The 25988-nt window shown below is 49.7% G+C and overlaps 1 protein-coding gene and 1 pseudogene across 1 annotated transcript; both read right to left on the bottom strand.

Annotated features, from left to right (window-relative positions):
• Window positions 1-7353: 7353 nt before the first annotated feature.
• Window positions 7354-8285, bottom strand: LOC117000164 (annotated as a pseudogene).
• An 11221-nt stretch (window positions 8286-19506) lies between these two features.
• On the bottom strand, window positions 19507-20438 carry LOC117000190 (olfactory receptor 14J1-like). The gene has a single exon (XM_033067615.1). It carries the CDS (start codon window positions 20317-20319, stop codon window positions 19507-19509), a length of 813 nt encoding a protein of 270 aa, XP_032923506.1. The 5' UTR covers window positions 20320-20438.
• Window positions 20439-25988: the final 5550 nt, after the last annotated feature.

Here is a 25988-nt window from a genome sequence, read left to right as displayed (position 1 = left end):
AATATTTCAGTTAGGGTTAGAGCAGCCAGTTATGCTGTCAATAATACTGGTAATTCCTTGGTTCCTGTTGCAGTTACCCCCAAACTTGCCAGCAGTCACCCCGTATGGTCAACAGAAACCCCTTTGCCAGCTTCCAAACACCTTCCCCAAACCTGTCAGCTCTGTGTGTTGGACATCTCTGACACACTGTTAGCCATGTGCAGGCATACCCAGCATCTTACAGGCTTACAGGCTCACCTCACCTTGGGCCCTCTAAAACATTTTAATAAAACACACCTCTAGGCTGTACAGGAGGTTGTTGTTCATCCCCCTCCAGAAAAAGTCCGGGGCACACTGGAATGTCCATGTCCCCTGCACTCCAGCAACCAGACAAAAACCTCCTGGCTGGCTCACCAACTGATTTTGGGAATCAGGAATTGACACTGGAATTGTAGAGAGTATGTTTTATTGCCAGCTGGGACACATGGGGGGATATCTCCTCCAAACCATGTGTACCTGGTCCAGACAGGTTCCAGGTATAAATACACATTGATCCCACACCTCCCTGCCTGCCCATCTCCACCTTCTCTCCCTTCATATTATAATTAGCTACCACACCTCCTGCGGGCGTGTTTGCTGGTCTTTGTGATGAAGGCTGTGTGTCTTCCTAGGTGATTGCAGTTTGACCTTAGCATCTGGGCAGGTAAAGTGGGAGTCTGGCTCTTCCTAAGGTTAACCTGTCCAGCTCAAAACCACCTGTCTGGTCCAGGCTGGTTTTTGGACCCACAGCTTTCTGCTTTGTTGAGCTTGTATAATACCTAGGTCTTGCTGTGCTGAGCTTCCACCGTATATGTTATCTTAATGGTTTCATCCTGACAACTAAGTTCCTATGGGGTTTGTTACATACTGTTTCTACTATGTGTTCTATTGCTCCTCCACCTATTTAAGCTTATTACAGTCTTCTAAAATCCTGAATTTTAGAAACCATATATGTCATTCCATCTCACTGATCCCAAGGGAGCAGCAGCAGTGCCTGGATCTGATCCCTGACTCTGGGCCAGGGCTGTGACCCCCACAGCAGCAGCAGCAGCAGCACATGGACCTGACTTTCAGCACAGCCCCTGGCACTCTTCCCTCCCGTGTGCAGGGGTGTCACAGCAGCCTGGGGCACCTGGGAGCCCCCAGTGCCAGCAGGGACTGGAGATGGCAGCCCTGGGCTCCTGAAAGTCGTGCAGGGAACAGAGGTGGGGACTCCCTGTCCACGTGGAGCTTCCAGATGGAAAAGGCTGCTGTGAGCAGGCAGCTCCAAGGGCACAGAAAGGAGGGGCTGGAGCCCTTGATCTGTGTCACTTCCACAGTCCTGGGCAGCAGCCACCGAGCACAGGGGGAACAGAGGGCACAGCAAGAGGGACAAAGCCAGTCAAGGTCAGAGACTGGGAAGAGCCAGAGCTGGGAGCAGGAACAGCTGCTTCACTGCACTCTTGGAGAAAGCTCTTGGCTGGTTCAAAGTGCTGAAAGGTGTGAAGGGCAGAGAGGAGGCCACACCAAACAATGCCCCTGTTTTCACAGGGTCCCCTCTCAGTGTCCCAGAAGGAATTGGATGAACTGTATTCTTCTCTCTGAGTCGTCTTGTTCAGCATGATCAGCTTAGCACCAGGAGCTAAAGGAGCTGAAGTCTTAGGCCGCAACAGTTGACAAGAGGGAACTTTTTAACTAAAGAAATGCTGCCAACATGTGAAATACTAATCTTAAAGAAATTAGGATTTTAGTTAGAAGAAACTGGGCTTGAGATAGTTACCTGAAACTTAAATAATTGATTGCCTGTCAATTTCTGTTTGTTCAGCTGTGCTCGCAATGGGAAAGGATGAAACTAGTAGTTAGGTCCAAAGAACACAAACAATTGCAACCAGAAACTTATTCTTTGCAAAACTGGAGTTGCCCCAAAAGCAATTTTCAGGGTGAGGAAGACTCGCCTTATTTCCTCCTTCTAAGACCCCTCCCCACAAAAACGACCCCAGACTTCATTCAAGAAGCCAACCACGCTGCTTAATAGCCATTCAAGCTAATTACCGTGGGAAGCAGGGGATGGGAGGGGCTGGTATTATGAATATGTATTTATTTAAACCTTTTGTCAATAAATAGACTCTGTGACCACCTGTAATTTTGCAGTGTGTATTAGGGGGTTACCCCACGCTGCTGCCCAGCGCTGAATAAACATACCCTTTGTAACTTTGAATTGTTAGAGATTCTTTTGTCCGTCACAGTTGAGTATCGGTATTAGACCAATACTCATATTTTTGTAAATCAGTTGTGGGCAACTAGAATCATGCTGGAAGCAACTGGAAGAAGTGGAAGTGACTGGGAACCTGCTGGGGTAACAGGGATATACTGAGAGAGACTGGGAGTCACTGGGATCATACTGGGAGTGACTGGAACCATGGCAATGGTCTGGGCTGGGTGATGTGGGGCCTCAGGATGTGCAGGGATTGCTGTGACCCTGTGGGGCCTGATGGAACCAAAATGACATTGTGACACAATGGGACCTCATGGAATCATGGAGACCACTGTGACGTTGCTGGGCCTCATGGAACCAAGGGGACAGTACTGACACTGTGGAATCCATGGAATGTTGGGATCATTGTGACACTGGGAGGCCCCATGAAACCAAGGGCCATTGTGAAACTGCGAGACCCCAAGCAGCCAAAGGTCCATTGTGACATTGCTGGGCCTCATGGAAGCTTGGAGAGACCACTCAGACACTTCACAGCCTCCTGGAACCAAGGGGCCATTGTGACACTGAGTGGCACCATGGAGCAAAGGAGACCATTGGGAGCCTTCAGGGCCTCGTGGAACCAAGAGGCCCCTGTGATACAGAGGGGTCTGATTGAACCAAGCAGAACATTCTGACACTGGTGCTCCAGGGAACCAAGGGAACACAGAACAGCTCTGGCTGGTTTGATCTGCCAGGGGCCATCCGATCTATCCAGCTGGTCTTGCCATGTTGAGGTCATCATCTCATCTGCTACTGAAACACTGGAGCTCCCTGCTTTCCTTCCTATGATAAAGAACTGTACTTCCCCCCTCCACCCCCACACCCCCCAGGCACCCATGGCAAGGGTTTGGGATTTCAATGCCAAATTTCCTTATATCCAGGAATTGTTCCCACAGGAATATTGCCAGGACAAATCTGTCTGGCTGTGGTTTCACAAGGGTCGCTTCTCAGCTGTCCCCAAAAACCTGGGGAAGACTCTGTGCTTTCCTTCCTATGGAAAAGAACTGTCCTGCTTCTCCAGGTGCCATGGCCAAGGTTGGGATTCCACTTCCAGTATTGCCTGTTGTGACAGACTGGAGGAGATTGTTGGCTAAAAATATTTCATGTGTTGGGGGAGGAAGAGGCAGATGCAGCCTTACCCTGCCCTGTAACCCCAGCACTGCACAGCCCTGTAACCCCAATTCCCCCAGAGCCTCTATCCCAGCCCAGCAGTGTCTGCCAGTCCCTGGCACAACAAAGGCAATGCTCCACAGCCACCCTGGAGCCCCAGTCCAGCTCCTGAGTGACCAAATGACTGAAAGTGCCACCTGGGAGAAGGGCTCAGGATGACCAAGGGGTATTCAAGGCTGACCACAAGGCAAGCACACATCTTGACCCTACCTCCTCTTGGAATTTCTACCTGAACACCACTGGAATCCAGGAGCTGGTAGCTCTGTGTGTGCATGCTATTTGTCTTTTGTACTGTGTCTTCTATTTCTTCTGTTTCTGTCCTCTTCCAAAGTTTGAGTAACTTGGGGGAGGGGGATTGCTGGGCAGGGCCATCGGCTGCTGAGATCCTGCCTGCTTCCCCCTGCCCCGGAGTGGCCAGACCAGCCGTGGTGTGGCTGGAATGCTGCCCCTGATGAGTTTTTCCAGAACCCACCGGGCAAGGGGCAGGGGGAGCCATCGGCCCGTGGGTGCAGCTCTGAGTTCCAGCCTGGCTGTCGAGATCCCAGCCCTCCTCCCAGAGCAGCCCCTGCCCTTCTGCCCTGGGCCCTGCTATCCTGGCCCGGGCCCCCAGCGCAGCCACCGAAAACGTTTCCATTGTAAAATAGCTCCGGGCTGGGGCCCAGGAGAGATCGCATGGCCATCTGCAGGCCTGGGCAAAATATGAACTCTGTCACTGCCCAGAATGAGACTTGCAGACACTTTGTTCTCTCTCCTGAGGGAAAGAAGAGGACCAAGATGGAGATGGGTGCAAAACAGTATTGAACACCAAGGTCAGACAAAAGGAAGAGTCAGGTCCCAGATGACAGAAGGAGGTGAGTCGTGGACTGAAATTTGCCTTATTTTAAGCTGTGGAGATTAGTCTGTTGTTTCCCTATAACTCACAGAAAGTGCATTATGATTAAATGTTTTAAATGTAGACATGAGCAGAGGCATTTGTGCTAAAGAAAGCAGATATTGAAATGGCTGTGATCCCATGAGAAATTTGAATAGTGAAAAGAGAGATGAAGATCCTTGCTGTCCCCGAGGGAAGAGAAGAAGAAAGAACTCTGTTTTCAAAATGAAGAGAGTTTTTTTTTAACTAATATAATCTTTAAAGTGTGCCCCGTAAGTTGAGATGGTCTTCAATAATAGTTTTGGAAAACTTGAGGTTGAGGAAGGGATTTATATGCATTGATCAGATTTACATTCTATAGAGTGGCTGATTCACTGTGACATAGAGGCCAGGAGAAAACTGGTTTTTTGTGGAGAAATCTCCATAGACTGAAGAAAAGTTCTCCTCACCCAAGTAAATTGGTGAAAGGCTATTTTTAGAGATAGTAACTCACTGAGTTTTTTCTGTATGCTGTCAGTGTGAAAGAAAGAAGTTGTGGGGTGAAGAGAAATATTCTTAAAGTTTCATTCTGAGTTTATTTTTTCCCTGTAATTTCTAGTAATAAAGATTTTCTTTGTACCCTTTAAAGTTTGAGCCTATTTTGCCTTCCTCCTAATCCTGTCTCACAGCAGGAAATGACTAAATAATTCTAGTGAGTGCCCCGGCAATTTGGCCAATGCTAAATCCATGACAAACTCAAAATTGAACTCTTCTTTCTTGAGCTCTTCAGTTTTGGAATTCAGTGAGAAAATCTCATATGTATTTCTTCAAAACACCCAAACATAAAATGCTCTTGGGAATAACTTCAGTTTTCAATTCTGCTGTGGTTTATCAGACAGATTTCAGAAGGGTATTCAAAGTGAATATACAATATGCTATATTGAAAACAATGAAGAGAGAAGTGTTTTGTACTGTGAAGGTTTCTTTTCATATTTATAGATTGATACTAGCAATGTCCAATTGATATTGAACTGCTGAACCTTCGAATGCATTCTGAATAGATATGAAAATCGAGACCTGTCATGACTGACAATCAATAACACTTTGTCCCCACCCCATACCGACCATTTCCCTCATCCAATCCCTGGGACTCCTATGGATCAGGAATGGTGTGGCCAGCAGGACCAGGGCAGTGATTCTTCCCTTGTGACCGGAACTGATTGGGCAGCACCTCGAGTGATGTGTCCAGTTCTGGGCCTCATAATTTGGAAGGACATGGATGGACTGGAGTGTGTTTAGAGAAGGGGAACAAGGTTGGTGAGGGGTCTGGAACACAATTCCTGTGAGAAACGGCTGGGAGAGCTTGGGTTGTTTACGCTGGATATGAGAAGGCTCAGGCAGACAAGGTGTTGTCAGGGCACAGGTTGGGCTTGATGATCTCCAAGGTCTTTTCCAACCTGATTCTGTGATTCTGTGATTCTCTGAAATCACCCATGAAGCAGTTGCAGGATGAGCTCTGGGCCTCCTCCTCAGAAGGTCCAGCAGCCCAGGTCCCTCAGCTTCTCCAAAGCCCATCCTGTCAGTCCTGCAGAGCCTCTCCAGCCCCTCCTCATTGCCCAGAACAGGGAGCCCCACACCCAGACACAGCAGCTCAGCTGTGCCCCCCTGGCCTGTGGTGCCTCTGGCAAGGGAGCAGCACGAGGCACTGCAGGACCCTGCAGACAATTCCTGAAGCACTTGTAGGATGATCCTGCTCCCCAAGGGAAGTTCCCATGGTTCCAGCACAGGAACGGAAATGGGGACAGGGCCACAGAGGAAAGGGCAAACAGAGATGGACTGTTTTCAGGGGAAGGAACAAGGATCCGCAAGAGGAAGAAATCTGGTTTAAGAAAGAGGAAAGAACGGAAAGCTGAAGCAAAGGAAAAACTCAGGGCAGTTTTGGGGGTGGCTGCCAGGCAGCCCTGGCTGTGAGCAACAACATCTGCAGTGGGACAGGAACCTCACAACTCATGGGAACAAACTTTCTGGTTGATTTCAGAGACCACAACAAACCTGAGTGGTTTCCCTCCCATGCCCCAGCCCTTGCTGGCCCCAGGGGCTGATGGCATTTGTGCTCACTCAACTCCATCTCCCCACAGCAGCACCATGGGGGTGCTGATGCCTCCTCTGTGCATTGCAAACAGGGGCTCCTGAGCCAGTGCTGCCGTGTCTGTACCTGCAAGGATGTGGCACATCTGTGAGCTGGGGGCTCAGCCAGGGCTGCAGAGGGGGGATGTTGTTGGCAGGTGCATGAGGACGCTCTGGGACGCTGCCCTGGGGTGTCCAGTGCAGTGGGGATGGATCAGCCCCTGCTCTGCTGCTCCTTCCCAGGGTCTCCCCCTTGCAGGGACCTTGCAGAGCACCAGCCATGCTGTTTGACCCCAGCCTGCCCACTGGCCAGCCTGCGGCTTGCTCACCCTGGGGTTTCTCTCTGCTCAGCATTGGCCTGGCCAAGTGTTCTGGAGAGAGCCTGGGCAAGGCAGCCTCGAGCCCCCAGGCCCTGCCCTGAGGTGTCAGCGCTGCCCCTAGCAGTGCCCATGGCCTGTCCCTGCTGCAGCCCCTGCACTGCCACCCCCAGGGCTGTGCCCGGCCCCGAGAGCACTCAGGCCCTGCAGGAACACGAGGAGGAGGAGGGCAGCGGGGCAGTGGCACGGGAGCAGCACTGGCAACACCAAGTGCTGCTGCTGCTGCTGGGCACAGCTGCTGTGCCAGCACTGATCTGCCCCAGCTCTGCACACAGACATTGCTGCTGCAGCTGCAGAAAAGGGAACAAAAGGGGCATAATCAGGAAAACATTTCTAGGGGAGATATACTTTGGTATGTTTAAAGCTATCAAGAGTGAAGCTACTCATTGAAACAGTCTGTGGCCACACTAAATGTGGACAGAAACAAAATGAGAAATGATACAAAAAATGGCATTTCTTCTTGGACAATATTTAAAAAGTGAAATGAAGTGAAAGAACTTCCATAATGTAAACAAGGAACACTATCAATGATGACTTTTATTACAAGTGATTTGCACTAATTAGCCAGCAGTATAATGTTATTTAAACCATCCTGTTACCATTGTCCGCACTGCAGCCTTGAACTCCTGGTTCCTCAGGTTGTAGATGAGGGGGTTCAGGACTGGAGGCACCACTGAGTAGAGAACTGACAGTGCCAGATCCAGGGATGGGGAGGAGATGGAGGGGGGCTTGAGGTAGGCAAATATGGCAGTGCTGAGGAACAGGGAGAGCACAGCCAGGTGAGGGAGGCAGGTGGAAAAGGCTTTGTGCCATCCCTGCTCAGAGGGGATCCTCAGCACAGCCATGAAGATCTGCACATAGGAGAAAACAGTGAACACAAAACATCCAAATGCTAAACAAGCACTAACAGCAAGAAGCCCAGTTTCCCTAAGGTAGGATTTTGAGTAGGAGGGCTTGAGGATGTGTGGGATTTCACAGAAGAACTGGCCCAGGGAATTTCCCTGGCACAGGAGAAAGAAAATGTATTGGCTGTGTGCAGCAGAGCATTGAGAAAGCCACTGGCCCAGGCAGCTGCTGCCATGTGGGCACAAGCTCTGCTGCTCAGGAGGGTCCCGTAGTGCAGGGGTTTGCAGATGGACACGTAGCGGTCATAGCTCATGATGGTCAGGAGGGAAAACTCTGCTGAGATTAAGAAAGGAAGGAAAAACACCTGTGCAGCACATCCTGAGTAGGAGATGTTCCTGGTGTCCCAAAGGGAATTGTGCATGGCTTTGGGGACAGTGGTGCAGATGCAGCCCAGGTCAGTGAGGGCCAGGTTGAGCAGGAAGAAGAACATGGGGGTGTGCAGGTGGTGGCTGCAGGCTACGGCGCTGATGATGAGGCCGTTGGCCAGGAGGGCAGCCAGGGAGATGGCCAGGAAGAGGCAGAAGTGCAGGAGCTGCAGCTGCAGCGTGTCTGCCAATGGCAGCAGGAGGAAGTGGCTGATGGAGCTGCTGTTGGACATTTGCATGTGTCTTGGCATGGGGATCTGTAAGAAAAGTAATCATGGAATAGTTCAGTTTGGAGAGGACTTTAAATATTCCAGCCCAGCTTGGTGACACTTTCCCCCCACTGCCTGCCCAGGGCTCTGCTGCCTGGAGCTGTCCCTGCCAGCAGCTGCTTCCCTGTGCCCAGGGCTGGGCCCTGCCAGTGCTGCCAGAGTCCAGCCCAGCCCTGGGGGCTCAGCTCTGCCCTGCAGACCCCTCCCAGCACAGGGCACTGCCCAGGGCCAGCTCTGCATCTGCAGGCTCAGATGGAAAATTTACAGCAACCCTGAGCAAGCTGGAAAAGCAACACTGATGCTGCCTGTAAGGAGCCCTTTGGTGATTTCTGTAATTACCTGGTTTATTAACATCTGAGAGATTTTTTCTTCTTTTTCTGAACTCGAACTGATAGATGAATGTGCAATTTCCCATCCAGGTAACCCAGAGCAGTAGAATAAAAGAGCAGGCTTTTTCCTTTTATGCAGCTCCTGACTTGCTGTGCTCTCTGGAAATGTTCTGGAGTTAAATGTCATGCTGGGAGCAGCCCTGTACAATGCGGCATCCTCACCACACAAAGAGAACACTTCCAAGCCTTACCAGCTGTCATCTTCCTCCCAGATCTTATCCCCCAGTGCTGTGATCAGCTCCCAGGGCTGGCTGAGAGCTGTCCCTGGCAGGCAGCAGAGTCCCTGCCCCAGCACAGCGCCCTGTGCTGCAGGACCCTGCTCTGCAGGACAGCCCTGGGCACCCCTGGCTGCTCTGCACAAGAGATAATCAGAGAATGTACTCACAGTGTCTGTAGGCATTGGGATGTTCCAGCTTTAGGAGATCACTGCAGGAGCTGCAGCTGCATTGTCCTGCAGCCAGAGGATTCCTGTGTCAAGGACTGGGAGTGATTCTGCCCCAGTCACTTCTGAGCACCTTCCCAGCCCTGACTGATTGAAGCTCTCTGTGCCTCTGTGCTGTGCCCAGGGTGGCTGCAGGCAGAGCCCCAGCCCTGCTCACTAGGAGAAATGTATTTTTGAAGCTTTTCTTGGTTACCAGGATTGCCTTCTATGCCAGGAGCCTGGCCCAGCTCAGCAGCACAGACACAGCACAAGGACTTTAATGACCCTCTCAGGGCTTTGGTGTTGTTTACATCAGACTCAGTCCCTGAGAGTGTTTTTAAAAAAGAGCTCAAAATTAATTTGAATCTCCAAAGTTTCTTTTAGTTTTAGTGGGTCCCACTGATGGTTAAAACTGAGAAAGTTTCTCCAAGTTTCAGTTAGAGCAGAACACTGGAGGCACTGATGACAGGTGGGGACAATCAAGGGAAAGATGTTTCTGGTGCTGAGCAAACCTGGATGTGTTTCAGCAATGCAAAGGGCCAAGGCCTGAGCCCCAGCCCCTGGCAAGGCACATCCTGTCCCTCCCTCATTGCTCAGGGCTCTTCCCGGGCCACTGGGCTCTGGGGATGTGCAATGCCAAGGGCAGCACCATGGGGCGGCCCCTGCCAGGCTGCTGAGCAGGGACAAGGAGGCAATGAGGCCCCAGCACAGCAAGGCTCACTTGTCCTTTCCTGCTGGCCTCAGGCCCAGGGCCAGCAGCCATGGCCAAAGTGCTGCAGGAGTTGGCTCTGGCAGGGCCTTTCAGCTGCTGCCCATCCCTGTGCCCTGTGCAGCCCAGGCTGTCCTACGGTGTCCATGCCCTGCGCCTCTGTCCCTGCAGGCTGTCGTCATCCCCCGGCTGCCCCATCTCGCTGGCCCCTTCCTTTGCTGACAGCTCTGTGTCCTGCCTGCCTCTGCCTGGGCACACAAAGCCTTGGGATGCTCCAGACTTCTTCTGGGGGATGTGCTGCACCACAGCTCTGCACTACAAGAGAAATTCTTTGTCCTCATGTCCAGTCTCAGCAACCCTAGAGGTCCATATCATTGATTCTTTGGCAGTTCTCTACTATGTCAAAAGGATCCACTGTCTCTGAAACCACACTTCCATTCCTATCAGGGCTCTCCTCTGCTGTTCTCAGTCTCCACTCCACTGAGCACAGAGCTTTTTTGTCTCTATACAGTGGTCATGTCCTTGAAACCTCAAAACCCCTACTGGGGAGATCTCTGGGCCCTCCCCAAGGTGTTGGCAAATAAAACCATTCTGCTCATAGTCTAAGAAAATCATCACAGGATAAGGCAGCCAGATATGTCTGTCCTGGCTATTTTTGTCTGGGCCCAATAGCTGCAATTTTGGAGGTAGAATCCCTGATTTGTCCATTGGCATCTTGGTGAGAAAGGCAGTTCTTTTCCACTGGATGGAAAGCACTGAGCCTCAGTGTTTGGTGGTAGATGAAAGACAGCTTATAGTAGGCAAAGGTCAGTCAGAGCTGTCTTTCCTAGAAGATTTTGCTGGGAGCAACCCTTGCATACAGTGATTTTTTTAGAGTGAGTACCAATTTCAGCTTTGGGCACCTGGAAAAAGGGATGTTTCTGTTCCATAGGAGGGAAAGCACAGGGTCCCATTGCTCCAGGAGCTGATGAGAGGCAGCCCTCCCCATGTCAAGATCAGCCAGACCTTTTAGGCAGCCCTTGTGAGGCCCAGCCACACAGACCTGTTCCATCTCCCCTTGGTTCCAAAAGGCTCAAGAATGTCACAATGATCTCCTTGCTTTGGCATTTTCACAATGGTCCCTGGCTTCCATGAGGCCCTGCAGAGCTACAATGGCCCTTTGGTTCCATGGGGCCCCACAGTGTCACAATGGTCTCCATGATTCCATGGGGCCTTGCAATGCCACAATGCTCTCCATGGATCCACGGTGCCCTGCAGGATCACAGCAGCCCTTTGGCTGCATGAGGCACTGTAATGCAGCAATGGCCTCTTGGTTCCACAAAACCCTGCTGCTTCTCACTGCGCCCTTGGGACCATGGGGCCCAGCAGTGCCACAATGATGTCCTTGGTTCCATAGGGTCCCCACAGTCTCACAACAGCTCCTTTATTTCAGAAGGCCCCAAAGTGTCACAATTATCTCCATGGTTCCATGGGGCCCCTCAGTTTCAACATGGTCTCCACAGGAAGGAAACCACAGAGCCCCAGTGTTTCAAGAGCTGGTGAACTGCAGCCACCAGAGGTCAAGGTCAGCCAGAGCTTTCTGTCCTGGCAACTTTTGTCTGGGAGAAACCCTTGCATATAGGAATTTTGGAGGCAAAGTACCAATTTCAGCCATGGGTGCCTGTGAAGGAGGGACGGTTCTTTTCTATAGGAAGAAAAGCAGTGAGCCTGTATTTGAAGGCAGGTGAGAGCTGGCCCTCAGGAAGACAAGGGCAGCCAGACTTGTTGGAAATGGCAGCTTTTGTCTGGGAACAATCCCTGGATATTGGGAATTTTGAAGGGAGAATCCCATTTTGGCCATGGATGCTTGAATGAGAAGGTTTTTTTCCATTTGAAGGAAAGCCCAGAACACCAGTTTTTCAGGGGCACATGAGAAGAGACCCTCTACATGCCAAGGGCAGTTGGACCAGTCAGGTCAAGCCAACCAGACCTGTTACTTGTTCCCTTGGATCCGTGAGGCTCTGCAGTGTCACAGTGGCCCCTTTATTTCATGGGGCCCTGCAGTGTCACAATGGTGGTGTCATATTGGATCCTTGGTTCCATGAGGCCCAGCTGTAACACACTGGTCTCTTGTTTCCATGGGGCTCCAGAATGTCACAATGGTCCCTTGTTCCCATGATCCCTTGCAGTGTCACAGGGCTCTCCTTGGTGTCACAGTATCACAATGGACCCTTGGTTCCATGGGGACTCACAATGGCAGAAGGGTCTCCTTGGTTCCACAAAGTCCTGCAGAGTCCCTTGATTCAACGAAGCTTTAAAGTCTCGTCTTGGCCTCCAGGATTCCATGAAGATCTGCAATGTCACAATGGAATTTTGGTTCCATGGGGTCCTGCATTGTTGCATGAATCCTTAGTTCCATGGGGCTCTGTAATGTCACAATGGACTCCTTGGTTCCATGGGGCCACAAAGTGTCACTGTGTTCCCTTGGATCAGTGAGGTCTGTGATGCCTTAAGATTTTAGCCTATATATTTGCACTTTATAATGCACTGCATTAGTGCATAACTCTAAACTCCATGTAAAGTGTTATTTAAGTGCCTTCACATTTTGGTCAGACAAAACAACTCCTCTAAAACTCAAGGCACCCTACAGACTCAGGCCTCAAAATATACAAAGAAAAGTAAACTGGGGGGGAAGGAGGCTGGGGGAATAGCACTATTAATTACCTGAAGCTGTAATTGGAGGATTTGCCTTGATATGCAGACAGACCAAACTTATATCTATCTGAAAAACTCATCACCCCAGTTCATCCTGGGGAGCCACTTTTGACCGCCCAATGTGTATCTATTGAAGACCTTTCATATATATCCACTTTATTCTCTTAAACTTGTCTAACTTCTCTAGGTAGCCACTCCAAGGCATCACTTGGGGTGTCAAAATAGTCTCCAAGATTCCATAAGGCCTTGCAGTGTCAAAACAGAGCATTGATTCCATGAGACCCCACAGTGTCACAACAGAACATTGGTTTCACTGAGCCCCACAGTGTCACAATGGTCCCCTTGGCTCCACAAGGCTCTGAAATGCCACAATGGCCCTTTGGTTTAACAAAGACTCAAATTGCAAAAATGGTCTTCTTGGTTCCATGATGCTTTGTCATGTCACAAAGGTGTCTTTGGTTCCATGGTGTCAGAATGGCCCCTTCATCCCATGGAGTCCCACAGTGTCACTGTTGTCCCCTTGATTCCATGAGGCCCTGCCATGCTACAATGGCCCCAATGGCTGCAATGGTCTCCAGTAGAGACTCTCTACAACTACCTGAACAGAGGCTGTAGCCAGGTGGGAGTCGGTCTCTTCTCCCAGGAAACCACTGACAGAATGAGAGGACACAGTCTGAAGATGAGCCAGGGTTGATATCAGGAAAAAATTTGTCATGGCAAGAGTGACTGGGCACTGGAATCTTCTGCCAGGGAGGTGGTAGAGTCACCATCCCTGGAGGCATTTAAAAAAAAGACTGGACATGGCACACACAGCCATGGTTAAGTTGATGAGGTGATGTTAGATCATAGGTTGGACTCGATGAATTCCAAGGTCTTTTCCAACCTTGTTCATTCTGTGATTCTCTTTCATAATAGCCTCCATTGTTCCATGAGGCCCTGCAATGTCACAATGGACCTTTGGTTTCATGAGTCCCCACAGTGTAACAATGGACCCTTGGTTCCATGAGGTTCCTCAGTGTCACAATGGTCTCCTTGGACCCGCAGTGTCACAATGCCCCCTTGGTGACAATGGATTTCTGGTTCCATGAGCTTTCATACTCTCAGCGACAGTTCTGCAGTGTCACCATGGACCCTTTGTTCCACGAGGTTCTGTAGTATAACATGGTCACCTTGCCTCCGTGGGGTTCTACAGTGTCACAAGGGACTTCTTGGTTATGTGAGGCCCTGCAGTGTCACAATGCACCCATAGTTGCAGGAGGTTCCATAGTGTCACCATGGTCCTCCTTGGATCTGCAGTATTCGGAATGGACCATTGGTTCCATGTAGGCCTTTCTCTGTCACAATGTACCTTTGGTTCCATGAGGTTTCTCAGTGCCACAATGGTCTCCTTGGATCTGCAGTGTCACAAGGGAACAAAGGTTCCATGTGGCCCCACTCTGTCAAAATGGATTTTGTTTCCATGAGCTCCCATATTGTCAAAAGGCTCCTTTGTTCCTTGAGGTTCCATGGTGTCACAGTTGACTCCTTGGTTCAGTGAGGCCCCACTGTCACCAAATCTCCAAAATATCAGGATAAGACTCCTTAACACTAATTTGGTGTTAAAGAGTACATATTTTTTTGCAGTCCTCGGGTCCAATGTGGGATAACTCCTAAGCTAATGTGGACATATGATTCTGAAAATATGCTTCTTATATTCAGACACTGCATGGGTATTACAATTTATCCATTTCCATAAAACTCACCCCCAAGTTCCCATATTCAGTCCTTGCTTTTTCGATCACTGCACCCCTGAGCCACATGTGTTCTTCTTCATTACCAACTCTATCTGCTGGGAAAACAACCCATCAATGACTTCTTTCTCTGCTCAAAGTTCACAGCAAAGTTAATTTGCTCAAAGGCAAATTAAAAATTGAATGAACACCTTTGGTATCAAGGTCAAAGCTTTGTGTGGCCAGGCAGAGGCAGGCAGAGCTGTCAGCAAAGGAAGGGCCAGCGAGATGGGGCAGCCGGGGGATGACGACAGCCTGCAGGGACAGAGGCGCAGGGCAGGGACACCGTAGGACAGCCTGGGCTGCACAGGGCACAGGGATGGGCAGCAGCTGAAAGGCCCTGCCAGAGCCAACTCCTGCAGCACTTTGGCCATGGCTGCTGGCCCTGGGCCTGAGGCCAGCAGGAAAGGACAAGTGAGCCTTGCTGTGCTGGGGCCTCATTGCCTCCTTGTCCCTGCTCAGCAGCCTGGCAGGGGCCGCCCCATGGTGCTGCCCTTGGCATTGCACATCCCCAGAGCCCAGTGCCCTGGGAAGAGCCCTGAGCAATGAGGGAGGGACAGGATGTGCCTTGCCAGGGGCTGGGGCTCAGGCCTTGGCCCTTTGCATTGCTGAAACACATCCAGGTTTGCTCAGCATCAGAGACACCTTTCCCTTGTTTGTCCCCACCTGTCATCAGTGCCTCCAGTGTTCTGCTCTAACTGGAACCTGGGTGTTGGAATCAAAATGCAAGGAATTCTCAGAACATTGGGTCTTTAAGCCAATGCTTAGAATTAAACAGAGTTAAGTAGAGATAGGCTTAGCTTTAGAATTTAAGATATAGAAAAAATAAAGGTGGTTACAAAGGTAACAAGAAGTTTTAGAATGCAGCAATGTAAGTTTATGCGTTGTCATATAATTGGCTAAGAAATTCATACTCTAGTAGTACTCAATAAGACAAAATATCTTAGTATTGAATTAGAAACATAAATAAATATCTCTGTTTACAGTGTTTTATTGGTTAATAAATCCTTAAAAGACCTTTTAAGCGTAAGTCTTGAGACTTCTAAGCCATGCTGTGACCATTTTTTGGCCAAACTTACCCTTTCTACCTGGATAGAAAATAACCAAAAAATAAACCACTTTTTCTAAAGCAGTCAGAAGTACTGTCTCTATGTTTCATTTGGAAAAAGAAAAAATCCCAACCAAAAAATGTAACGATAAATCAGTAAACTCACACTTTAAAAATATAATGTGAAAACAATAAACCTGCACTTGGGGACACCTTCTCAGCCATGTCCCTTAGTGGGACCCATTACAACTTGAGGAAACTTTGGACTTTGAATCTGACTGAATTCTTGAGAGGTTTCTTTTCTTCCTTTACACTACTTTTTCCTACCTGACATCATTGTCATCAATTTTTTGCTCTAGTTAAACTTTTGGGAAAACTTCTCCTTCATGTTTATCTGTGGGACTCACTAAATGTAAGAGAAACTTTGGAGTTTGAATCTGACTAGGAGTTCTTGAGAGGTTTCTTCAACTCCCTCTCAGGGACTGATGTTCAGGGACTCAGCCCCAAACCCTGAGGGGGTCATTAAAGTCCCTGTGCTGTGTCTGTGCTGCTGAGCTGGGCTGGGCTCCTGGCAAAGGCAGCGCTGCAGAGAGACAGCCAGTATTTCCAAAATATTATTTGGAGCTCCTTGACAGAACCAAATGCACCACGGGGCTCGTTGGGATCAAGCAAGTCCTGACAAACCATGGCTCTGCCTTGATTTCCATGTGGTCTGGTGCAGTTCATTACGATGGTTTTCAACTCCAGTTATGGAGAAACAATTCAAAGAGCTTCTAAGAAATATCCATTCCTATTTTAAAGGGTATATTTTATTACTGTTCTCTTTACAACAGAGATGATTGCAACATTCTGTGATTGATATTGATGCAGGGTGTCTCCTCAGGAGGTCTGGCCTGCTCAGAGAAGCTGTGCCTTGAGGTCTGACCCAGAGTGGACAATGTTGCTGCACATTCCCCAGCCCCATCCTGTCTGTCCTCACTCACCTGGGACATGCTTTGCTTGGAGAACTGGCTGCACTCAGGCAAAAAGGGGTTTCCTGATTTTTTTGAAGCAATTTAAAACTCTTAATTTGCCCCACTGAAAACAGACACACTCCTCAAGTGTGTGCCAAGCCCAAGGTGTCACTTTGGTTCCCCTTCCCCAAGGCAAAGCACTGCAAGGAATGTTTGAGATCTTTGGACTCCTTGACTCCCTGAGGCCTTGCAGTGTCACAGAAGCCCCTTGGTTCCATGAGGTTCTGGACTGTAACAGTAGAGATTTAGGTCCATGGGCACCAAGGTGTAACAATGCTCTTTTTTGTTCGCTGAGACCTTCATCTGTCACATCTGTCCTGTCCTGAGTTCTGTCTGGTGCCAGGCAGGTGGAATTCCAGCAAACCATGAACATCTTGCCTTGAGATAAGCCCTGAATTTCTGATGACACACACTTCACTTTACAAACTAGAAAAGCTACACGAAACTTCTACCAAGCAGAAATCTTCTTCATAGTCCCTGCAAATGGATAGGGCTTCTCCCCTGGGTCTGGATGCATCTCGGTGGTTCCTCTTCTGGAAGCTGAGTGAAAGGGTTCCATGTGTACTCCCTCATCAATTTGGTGGTAAGTTTCTTTGACTCCTGATCTCTGCTATTTCTTCACTGGCTGTAATACAGGTAGCTTTACCATGCATTGTGTTTGTATCTACCTGTACTGCTTTTGTTTATCCTGTGCAGTAAGTAGTCCATTTAAAGTGTCTTGTCTGTTAATCTTGAGTCCATTCAGTAAATAATTCATTTTATAACAGGCCTGATTTGCCATTCTTAAGAACTTGGGAGCAAGAGGAATTTGCGGTTCAGGTTGCCTGAAACAGAGTTACTCCCAGAAACCTGAGCATAAGGCTGGACTTGTCTATTCCATTTAAAAATACATTCATTCCATTTAAAAAATACTTAATTTAAAAATAAAAAGAGATAGGATCTTTTTTTCTCATTTTTTCATTTCCTGTTTATGTTTGGATATCAGCAATTTCCAGTTGACATTGATCCCAAGCACCTCCTAATGCATTCTGAATAAATATGAAAATCCAGACCCTTTCTGGCAGACAATAAATCACACTTTGTCCCTACCCCCATCCCACCATTTCCCTCACCCAACCCTTGGCACTCAGAGCAGCTTTGTACAAATCTAAACTCCTTCCACCCCAGGCTGTGCCTGCAGGTTTCTGCTCCATGGCACCAGCTCCCACCTGCTTTCTTTAGAGAAGAAACTGCTTGAGACACAGAGGCATGTTCATTTATTACCAGTCAACAAAACCAAGGGAAGGCACAATTCCATAAAAAGCTAAAGTCATTCTTCTCCCTTGCTCTGCCCTTCACCTGATCTCCACAACTTGTCCTGTTTCATTCATCCCCAAATTGCCAGGGACTCTCTGGGACAAGGGAGCTCTGCTGTGGTTATGGAGGGAGGTCCAACTGCCAACACTGGAGCTGGAGCCAAATGACTGAAATGGGAATCACAACTCATCCGGTTTGTGTCCTTTGAGGGACCAGGAACTGGTGAGATTCAGAGGCACAGAAAGGTTTCTTGCCAGGAAACAGAAGTTGAACATGACACAGTTTAATAACCACCACAGCTCTTCCCTCAGTTCTCTGGGATGTCCCAGCAGCATCTGACACGTCCACCATTCCCAGGAGATTTCCATATAGTAACAGTCTTAGACAAAGACATAAGAAAAGGGAATTCTGTTATAGATATAAACACAATTAAGATGTTGACTAATGCGATATTTGTTTGAACTTCAGAAAGACTGGCGAGCTCCATGAAGCTCAAAGCATGAAACCAGTCAGTTGAGAGACACTTGAATGACCAGAGAGCATCTGGATGAGGAAATCTGGGAGCAAGGGGAAGGACATGGATCCAGCTGGTCTAGTGAAGAAATGACCATTTAAACAGGAGAACTGGAAACACCTGAAGGAAGAGGGAGAGACTGAATATTGGTGGCACAAGTAGACAGGAAGATCAGTATTTCTTCTTCTATCAGTAGAACGATCCAGTAGATCCGGGAAATTCCTGTTCCTGGCAGGAAAATTTTGCCATTTTTAAAAAGTACTCAAATGACTCAGTTAATAAAAATGTGTTGCGTATTATGAAATGCACAGGTATTAAACTTGTTCCATTTTCCAGGAAAAAATCACGTGTATGCCTATGAATAGGCAGAGCCATGTGTAGGGTCCCCAGTGCTGAGCTGAAATTACATCTCTCAGAAAGCAGCTGAGGAAGAGCAGAGCACCTTGCAAGTGAGGTGACTGCTGAAATTCAATCCTATCCCAATCCCACAGCAGCCCTGCATTTCCCTCCTCCAGCCTTGGTCTCCACCACCGCCAAGGAGGTTCTTTGGGTTCTTGACTTTCCCTGCAGCCGCCAAGGCCAGCTGAGCTCTGCCCTTGCCACAACCACCGCAGCCCAGCACAGGCAATGCACAGCAATTCCTTGTGTGTGCCTGGCCTTGTTGTCAGCCCCGGCAGCAGCTCCGTGGCCCCTTTGTGCCCCACTGGCCCAGCCATGGTGGCACAGCCCCTGTGCAGGCCCAGTCCAGGACAGGAGCATTGCGGGTGGGAATGGCCCTGTGCCATGGTGCCCACAGTAGCCCTGGGGCTCTGTGCCCCATGGCCTCCCGGCTGGGCAGCCTCTGACAGCTCCTGCACAGCCCCTGGCACCTGTGGGCCTGCACTGACAGCCCTGCCCTGGGCTCTGCCGGGCTCTGGGTCAGCAGAGAGGACGGGCAGGGCTGGCCATGGCCGGGAACAGGCCCTGAGCCCCACAGGAGGATGGAGCTGGGCCACAGCCAAACTCAGTCCAGGGCAAATCTGGGCTGAGCAGCCAGGGCTGGCAAGGGCTGGGGACAGAGGCTGGCAGTGACAAATGTTCTGGGTCCCCTCCCTGCTCTGTGCATGCCACCAAGGGCACAGAGCAGCCTCCTCTCTTGGGCAGATCTGTTGCCATCTGAAGAACTGTTTGCAAACTTCTCAGGTCAATACAGTGCTGGTTGTGTAAAATCATTAGTCTATGGAAACCAATCAAAACTATGTAAAACATTCAACAGAAGAGGGACAGAACACTGTGGTTCATTGATCAAAGGTCTTCAAAATAAGGAGAAAACATTTTGGTAAGGACAGACTTGGTCAGTCACGATATGAACTGGAAGCCATTCACAGTAAGAAGTGGGCAGTCACTGCCTTCTGGAGACCATTGTTCAGTCACCTTTTTCCTCAAGGCATCCTTGAGCTCCTGGCTCCTCAAGCTGTAGATGAGGGGGTTGAGTGCTGGTGGTATTACTGAGTAGAGAACTGACAGGGACAGATCCAGGGATGGGAAAGACACTGAAAGTGGCTTAAGGTAGGTAAAAAATGAGGTGCTGATAACCAGAGAGACCACAGCCAGGTGAGGGAGGCAGGTGGAAAAGGCTTTGTGCTGTCCCTGCTCAGAGGGGATCCTCAGCACAGCCCTGAAGATCTGCACATAGGAGAAAACAGTGAACACAAAAAAACCAAACAAAAGAAATACACTACCTATAAGAAACCCAAGTTCCCTAGTGTAGGAATTGGAGCAGGAGAGCTTGAAGATCTGTGGAACTTGACAGAAGAACTGGCCAAGGTCATTGCCTTGGCAAAGGGGCAGGGAAAATGTATTGGCCGTGTGCAGCAGAGCATTGAGAAAGGCACTGGCCCAGGCAGTTGCTGCCATGTGGGCACAAGCTCTGCTGCCCAGGAGGGTCCCGTAGTGCAGGGGTTTGCAGATGGACACGTAGCGGTCGTAACACATGATGGTCAGGATAAAATAATCTGCTAAGATGAAGAACAGAAAGAAAAAGACCTGAGCAGCACATCCAGCATAGGAGATGTTCCTGTTGTCCCAAAGGGAATTGTGCATGGCTTTGGGGACAGTGGTGCAGATGCAGCCCAGGTCAGTGAGGGCCAGGTTGAACAAGAAGAAGAACATGGGGGTGTGCAGGTGGTGGCAGCAGGCTACGGCGCTGATGATGAGGCCGTTGCCCAGGAGGGCAGCCAGGGAGATGGCCAGGAAGAGGCAGAAGTGCAGGAGCTGCAGCTGCCACGTGTCTGCCAGTGGGTCCCATGGGGCCGGTGTGAAGCAACAGGGCTCTGTGGAGCCAAGAGTCCATTGCTACATTGGACCTCGTGCAGCCAAAGGGCCATTGTGATCCTGCAGGGCACTGTGGATGCATCTTGTTTATCCTCTGCAGTAAGTAGTCCATTTAAAATCTCTTTTCTATTAATCTTGAGTCCATTCAGTAAATAATTCAATTTATAATAGAGTTAATCAGCCATTCCGAGGAACTTGTGAGCAAGAGAACTGTCGGGTTCAAGTCGCCTGAAACAGAACTACTGCCAGAAACTTGAGCATAAGGCAGGACTTGTCTAAACTTTCATTCAATTTGTAATATATTTCATTTAAAAACAATGAATGAGAAGGTATTTTTTCCCATTTATTCTTTTCCTGTTTATAGATTCATATCAGCAAACTCCAGTTGATATTGATCCCAAACACCTCCTAATGCAGTCTGAATGAATATGAAAATCAAGACTCTTTATGCTGACAATCAATCACACTTTGTCCCTACCCCCAACCCACCATTTCCGTTATCCAATCCCTGGCATTCAGAGCAACCTTGTGCAAATCTGAGGTTCCTCTACTCCAGACTGTGAAGGAAAAATTAAAGGGTTAAGGACGTAGCTGAGGGATAGAAGCTACACCATTAATGATTATAGTAGAAGCAATATAGAAAGTAGCTGAGCCAGTAGAGCTAAGACAATAAATCACCTGCTTGACTTTGTCGTGTCAGGATGGGTTGTTGCAATATTGTCAGAGTGAAGGAACTGTAACTGCACCCGGACCCCAAAACCAACTAGAATCAGGCTGGGGACTTGAACTATGACTAAGGGGCCCAGGAACCTAGCAACAGTACCAAGTTGAAAAGTTGAAGGTGAGGAAGACTCCCTGACTTTATGATTAGGAGACCACTGACCCATTTCAAACACCCGCCCACACATTTGAAGGAAGGAACTGCACAAGTGTAAAAGGACTTGGAGATAATTTTAATAGAAAGCGAGGCTAGGCGGGGTTAGGTGATGCATATGTATAGGTGTATTGAATACGTAAGACTTTTGTGGATAAAAAAGGCAAGAGCCTTGTGTATTTTGCACATCCCTGTGGGAGATTCCTCCTGGGTGTGCCCAGTGTTTTAATAAATATACCACTTTCTAACTGCAACTAGTTGGAGAGTCTTGGCGAGTCAGCCATGAAAGCCTCTGCTTGGCTGCAAGAGCAGCCCAGGGTCTGGTTGTCTTTGGGATCTTCCTGGAGGGGCCTCTGCTTCCCAGCCACTCATTGTGGGGGCAGACAAGAGCTGTTGCTGGACTGCAGACAAAAAGGTACGTTTAAAATTATGTGTATGCCTGTAAGGAGTGTGCATGGCAAAATGGAAGCTGACAACACGGAGAGGACATTCAGTGCTCAGTGCAAGCCTGTGCAGTTTTGCTTGCAAGCACCAGAAGGGTGTAGTAGCCACAGAAAGGGTTTGTTCTGTTGGGGGGAATCTGCTAGCAATTCTGGGAGTGAACTGGACAAACCCTTGTTGCTATTTTTATTGCTGCTATTTTGACTGGGTCTGACTCTGTGAGTGACTGTGTGTGTAATTGGTGAGATGTACTTAGTACAACGGAAGGGGGAGTTTGGTTCTGTGTTTTCATTTTGGGTGACTGCAATGGCTGGAGAAGTGTGAAGTGATTGAGGTGACCTTTAAAAATTGCTGCATGCTTTGTGCTGTGTTGAAAAGAGGTGAATATTTGTCCCTTAATAATGAGATACCCTTCCCTGCAGTTATTTTGATTTTGAGATTCGCATTGTGTGTGAGGAGTTGCTGTTTATGGGGAATGGTATTCCTTGTAACACTTGGTGTTCGGGCTTAACTGGGCCCCTGCCACTGCCAGTCATTGTGTATTTTAGATTTGATTTTGTGTATTTTAAGACTGCCATATCGTGACAAGAATTAAAATTGCAACAAATTGGAAATTCCTCCCTGTGTTGTCTGTTTTGTTACTCTGGTTGTGTTGTTGGTTACTCTGCTGTAGTTTGCTGACAGAAATGGTTGTTGAAGCTTGAGCCCAAGCTGAAGGAACCCAGCTGTCCAGGCAGGCTCTTTCTAGGTGGTTTCAGCTTGAGCCAGGAGAGTTTTGAATACAGAAAGGGACTGCATCACTGCAAGGTAAGAGGACAGTAGAATAGATAAAGTATTTTTGGAGTAGTATACTCGAGTCAAACTAGTTCTTGTTTGACTTTTGACTGGGAACTACCCCCCAACTGAGAGAGGACATAGAAATCCATTGAAGTGGGGATGAGCAAGAATAATTCCTTGTTGTATAAGTGGACTGACAATCTTCCACTGGGAACTAGAATGGCATTCCACTTAGGTTTTTCTCCGTTGTAAGATGTGTGAGAGTAGATGGTATTTTATATCTTACAGGCAGAGACCCGTGTGCCCTGAGTGTCTACTGGAGCTGCCACAGTATTATAACTGGGAGGAGCGCATGCTAAATGTGAGATAGTAAATTTAACCTGTGGAAAAGATCATTTGGTACCTGAGGACTGGGACATTTTTGAGGAAGGTTGGGAGAGTATGAAAGAATGGTGTAAGTCTGGCAAGACAAATTAAAGGAACTTCCTTCCTGCAGTGGTGTGTCCCTGAGCCTTGGGAATTCAAGATATAAGGGGGTGGTATTTGTGGACTCTCAGAGTTACAGTGTGGTGGATTGAGCATATTTTAAATTGTAGCTAGAAGAATAGACGGGATCCCCCTCCATCAGTGGTTTGGACTGAATCCTTGGGAATTTGTGAATCCTGTGATCTATTGGATAGAAAGAGGAAACTATCAAGTTCATCTAGAAGGAATATACAGAACATCAGCAGAGAAATTGGCAGCTTTGGACTGGAAGCAACCTGTCCAAGAGGAACTGGACATACAAGAGAGAAGAGGAATGGCTTGCATTTGCAGGTGTTACGAGGTTTTGGGGGCTTCTAGAGATTGGCATCCTGTGTGGTTACTCTTACAGTGTAGGACTTGTGAAAAACGTTGGTATTATTCCTCTAAGAGACAGCAAGGTCTATGCCCTCAGTAGTAATCGAGGCATCCTAACCAAGCTGATTTTGAACCTAGGATTCTAAAGTTTGTGTGGGGGAAATCACATTACAGTAATTTCACGAATACAAGCCGCACCAATTTGACCAAAATTTTGGTGGAAACCCGGAAGTGCGGCTAATATTCCGGGGCGGCTAATCTATTAACAAAATTCTAAAAGCTGTCAACACGGAAGTGAGAGCCCGCGGCAGCCCCAAGCCAAGCTGGAGCCCGGCCGGCCCCGGCAGAGGTGGGAAAGCCTGGCAGAGGCGGGGCCTGCAGTGTCGGGGGCGGGCGGCTGAGCCTGAGCCAGCAGGGCGGGGCAGGGAGGGCGGCAGAGCCTGAGCCAGCATGGCGGGGGAGCCCGGGAGAACTGGGGCTAGCAGTGCAGGGGAGCATGGCAGAAGCAGGAAGGCCGGCGGGTGGGGCTGCCTGGCAGCGGGGGAAGCCCAGCAGAATCGGGGCCAGCAGCGTGGGGGAGCCCGGCGGTGCGTGGGCATGCAGTGCCGGCCAGGGCGAGCAAATGCAGTGGCGGTGCAGACGGGAGGGGGGCGGCCGGCGAGCCTGGCAGCAGCGGCAGTGCCTGGCCCGCCAGCAGGGCGACTACGTAAACAACGCAGCGGCGACGCAGCCGGCGTGCCTGGCAGCGGCGGCAGTGCCTGGCCTGCCGGCAGGGCGACTACGTTAATGCAGCGGCGACGCGGCCAGCATGCCTGCCAGCAGCGGCAGCGGCTGGCCCGCCGGCAGGGCGAGTACGTAAACGCAGCGGCGGGGTGGTGCTGACGGGAGAGGGGGGCCAGTGAGCCCGGCGGCGGCTGCAGCACCACCCAGCCGGCCCCGTCGGCAACCATGAGCGGGCCGAGCCTGCCTGGCCCCGCCCCGAGCCAGTAAAGCCCGCTATGCCGCGATCCTGTTACTAATTGGCCAGTTTGTGAAAGCTGCGCACGGATTCTCACGACGAACGAAAGTGCGGCTAATATTCGGGGTGTGGCTTATCTATTGACAAAGACAGCAACATTGTCGAGGCACCGGGGGTGCGGCTTATAATCCGTGTGGCTTGTATTCGTGAAACTACTGTAATTACCTGCAACTTGGGCGTGCGTGTGAGAAAAAGATTGGGAAAGAACTGTAAGGCTGTGTGGAGAGAGATTTGGGTGGAAACAGGATAAGACAAGAAGGAGAAGATAATGGGTGCTAGTCGAAGCAAGGAGATTTCTAAGACTAGTCTTTTAGGTTGGAAGAGTTAGTAGGGTATGGGGACACTGAAAATAAGTGGAGTTTGATCAACTTTCACAGTCATATCCCTCAGTGGAATCTATTAAAAGTTGAAGAAACTTTGATGTTTCAATTTAACTTTGAAATCTTGAGAAGTTTTTTTTAACACACACTGAGGGACTTAATCTGATGAAAACAACAACAAAGTCCCAAGAGGGTAATTAAAATCTTTGTGCTTTGTCTGTGCTGCAGAGCTGGGACTGGCTCCTGGAACAGAGGGAGATACTGGCAACCAAGAAAAACTTCAAAAAGACATTTCTGCTGAGGAACAGCTCCTCTCCCAGCCCAGCAGGGCTGAGGGCACTGCCTGCAGGCACTGAGGGGACAGGAGCCAGGCACAGACAGGCTAAAGGCAATCAGGATTGGGAACACATTGTGCTGAGACTTCACTTGGGGAAACATCTTCACAGCCCTGGACATGGTGAGTGTGTGGGTGCAGGGCAACGTCCCCTGTGCTCCTGGAGGGATCTCCTGGAGCCGGCACACCCCACAGCCTGGGGGATGTGTCAGGAGGACTCTCTCAGTTTCTCTGAGGCACTGAAGGAGGAGGAGGATGTGCTGCAGAGCAGGGCTGCCCTGGGCACGGTCAGAGGGACAGGGCAGGACGGCTCCTGCTGCCAGGGACGGCTGCAGGGGCTGAAGCTGGGGCTGCAACCAGGACTGCCCAGGGCTATCCTGCAGAGCAGCTCCTGCAGCCCTCAGGGCTCTTGGCCAGCCCAGGGCATGTGCCACCTGCCAGGGACAACTCTCAGCCTTCCTTGGAGCTTTCCAAGGACTGTGGGGAGATGTTGGAGGTGGAAGGAGCCATCCCCATCAGGGCAGATTCCTCCTGCTGTGGAGATGGTGCTGCATGGCCAGGGCTGCTCTCAACTTTCTCCTCAAGGGAAGGGAAAGGGGCTGTCAGGTGTGTCTGTGTCACTGAGACTCCTGCACTGTCCCACTGGGCATCAGCAGATCTGCCTCACATCTCCCTCACAAAGTGCCTCCTCACCCTGCTCTGCCTACAGACAGCAGCAGCAGCAGCTTGGCTTGCAGCATCTCTGTTTGTCTGAGCTGTCCTTAAGGCCCTGCTGCCGGGAGATACCTCTGGGCAGTGCCCTGTCCTGGGAGTGGTGTGCAGGGCAGAGCTGAGCCCCCAGGGCTGAGCTGGGCTCTGGGAGCACTGGCAGGGACAAGGCTTGGAGAGAAAGAAACAGCTCCC

Source organism: Catharus ustulatus, chromosome 9, assembly GCF_009819885.2.
Source record: "Catharus ustulatus isolate bCatUst1 chromosome 9, bCatUst1.pri.v2, whole genome shotgun sequence".
Taxonomy (NCBI): domain Eukaryota; kingdom Metazoa; phylum Chordata; class Aves; order Passeriformes; family Turdidae; genus Catharus; species Catharus ustulatus.
The sequence above is the reverse complement of the archived record's forward strand: the minus strand, read 5'-3'. Positions and strand labels throughout refer to the sequence as shown.